The sequence below is a fragment of the Aplysia californica genome, unplaced genomic scaffold (assembly GCF_000002075.1).
Source record: "Aplysia californica isolate F4 #8 unplaced genomic scaffold, AplCal3.0 scaffold00329, whole genome shotgun sequence".
In the NCBI taxonomy this organism is placed as follows: Eukaryota; Metazoa; Mollusca; class Gastropoda; order Aplysiida; family Aplysiidae; genus Aplysia; species Aplysia californica.
Genome location: NW_004797599.1, coordinates 57,131 through 59,630, shown reverse-complemented (window position 1 = coordinate 59,630; position 2,500 = coordinate 57,131). Strand labels below are relative to the sequence as shown.

Genomic DNA, 2,500 nt, shown 5'->3' with positions numbered 1-2,500 from the left:
GTTTTGCTTTCTCTTAGTTGACATAATGTTTTTATACAGGAAGTGACGGCGTCGGAGGCAGATACGTTGAAGTCAATGTTAAAAATTCCTGGACAAACGTTGGCGTAGCATCCCTGAAGCTGTGTGTGCATGGTCCCCCTGTCAGCTAACAAACCGATATGTACAGATGTCGCACAGCATGTGCGCCCAACGAAGACAACGAAGGAAGCTTCCATAAAGTCTCTATAAAGAATGTTCCACTGGTCCATGTTTACTTGAGGAATTGGAAAGGTTGCAACTTTCATTTGATTGCGTTCTGACTTGCCATAGATATTCGACTCGACATTCATCTTCTGAATAAAAAATGTTGTGGGATCGTACATTTTAATTTTGCGCTTCCAAAACGATTCTCTTTTCCTTATCTCCGAAGCTGAGGTCATGCTGAGATCTTCTGGGAGAGTTTCAAGTGTGGAACCCTCAAAGATTGCATAGGATTTTAGATTTTCTGATGTTACAGGACTTCCGTCCAGTTCCGCCAAGGTCAGTTTGATGTCGTCTGTGTTTGTCCCCACGACGACTGTTATGCCGGCCACTTGGCCAACCAGGCCGGGACATTTCCGCCCGGCTCTCACAGCTGTTTTTTCTTTAGGGATGTTCTGCTGAACAATATCTGCACCGATGACCAACAGAATATGGCCAGTGATAGTGCAAATTTTGGGACTTCCCAGCTGGTTGGCTTGAGGTCCGAACTGGAGAGCTCGAATATTATTGTACACACACCGAACGTCCGAGTGGAAGTTCAATACCCCCAAATTAGGCGGAACATCGTAGAGACCAAAGTAAGATCTCTTCTCCAAATCCTGAGCTGTCCTTGTTACTCTATCAGCCATAACGTCGGCGACAAGTCGATGAAAAGACTCTATGCAGGCTTCGAAGCACTTTAGATTTAGCATCAAAGCTGAATCGTCAGGCTCGATCTGAAAAAAGAATACATTATCATTATAGCGCGCTTCGTCACTATACAAATGGATGCCTTGCATTTATAATGTCGTCATGCTGACGGGAACTGAGGAAAAGCCAACATAAAAAGAACCCGCAGTACATTGTGCGTTCAAACCAAAGACATCGAACTGCCCTACCACACTGGCTACTTGTACCGACTCCGATTATGTCGACAAATCACCCAACCAGACAAAACAAAAGCCGTCTTTTCTTACTTGTTCGAACGTGTAGAGTTGGAAAACATGAATTTGAATTCTTTTAATTGTATATGAACTGTATGAAGATTAGATGTAAAGTCGAGCGTTGAATGAAATACAAGGCAGTAAAATCCCATATTAGAAACAAGTGAAAGTGAAATGAAAATAGTTACGAAAGCAGAACTGGTTTTTATTGTTGGATTGTCCCGTCAGCAACGGGGATACTCAACAGAATAGACTTTCCCACACTAGAACAGAACTCTTGTCCTACCCTCGCAAAAGAAAAGAGCCTGAACATTACACCCCAAACACCGATGTAAAAGAATACCCCCCCCCCCACAAACAAGCAAACAATAACAAAAAACAATAAATAAACAAACGAAACAACAACTGACAAGACGGAGTATGTGATCCACGGGTAAGAATAAAGACAGTGACTCATTGGAGCAGAGGAAGATAGGACTAACGCTAACATTACTTAAACGAAATCCCTCAGCATCACTCATCACCATTATTATTTCAAAAATCATCACCTCTCTCAGATCAATGACTTACATCTATAATCCTGGAATCTCTATCTGCTATTACAGTTAATTGTTATACTAAGTGTGCACGTAATACACTTTTGGACACTATCATACGCACTTTTTCTTTCTAATTCTAATCAGATGGCGTCAATCTCATATAAATGGGCAAGGGAAAAATAAAGACAGAGTGGAATGGCTAGGCCTAAGGCAAGAAGGTAGAGAGGAAAATATATTTTAGAAATAATGCGCATGCGAGGACAGAATATTTCTGTGTTTCGAAATCAAAAGTGTGAAGAGATCGCTCGGTCACAAAAGCGTTAATGCAGGATAGGTAGCCGACTATAACAAAAAAAACCAACGTTACATTCTTTTTAAAGATAAGACTAATATATCTTTTGATGACGTCACTGACCTGAACCGACTGCGCCTGGAGAATGTCGCCTGTGTCAATGCCCGGCTCCACAATGTGCCAGCTGATGCCATGAGTAGTCTCCCCTCGCAGCAGGGCCCAACAGGTGGCGTTGACCCCTGCCAAATATAGTCATGATAAATAATTCATAATTTAGTTAATGTGGTACATGTCTATTGCTGCTGTTTTCTTTTCTTTGTTACTGGTGATGAGGATTATCAAAACAACGTTGCCCACGGGGACGTCAGTGATGATTATGATGATGATGATGATGATGATGATGATGATGATGATGATGATGATGATGATGCTGCTGCTGAAGATAATGATGATGATGATGATGATGATGATGATGATGGTGATGATGATGATGATGATGATGATGA

The 2,500-nt window shown here is 41.6% G+C and overlaps 2 protein-coding genes across 2 annotated transcripts in view; both read right to left on the bottom strand.

The window, feature by feature from the left end:
• Positions 1-1,087, bottom strand: part of LOC101858723 — a 1,757-nt gene extending 670 nt beyond the window's left edge. Inside the window, exon 1 of the mRNA XM_013084931.2 lies at positions 1-1,087. This exon is cut by the window's left edge and continues 670 nt beyond it. Coding sequence (XP_012940385.1) covers positions 1-1,019 — 1,019 coding nt within the window. The 5' untranslated portion in view covers positions 1,020-1,087.
• Positions 1,031-2,500, bottom strand: part of LOC118478011 (methionyl-tRNA formyltransferase-like) — a 4,019-nt gene continuing 2,549 nt past the window's right edge. Inside the window, exons 3-4 of the mRNA XM_035970855.1 lie at positions 2,118-2,233; positions 1,031-1,045 (exon numbers count right to left, since the gene is read on the bottom strand). Of these exons, the coding sequence (XP_035826748.1) occupies positions 1,031-1,045; positions 2,118-2,233 (131 nt within the window). The remainder of the gene's footprint in view (positions 1,046-2,117; positions 2,234-2,500) is intronic.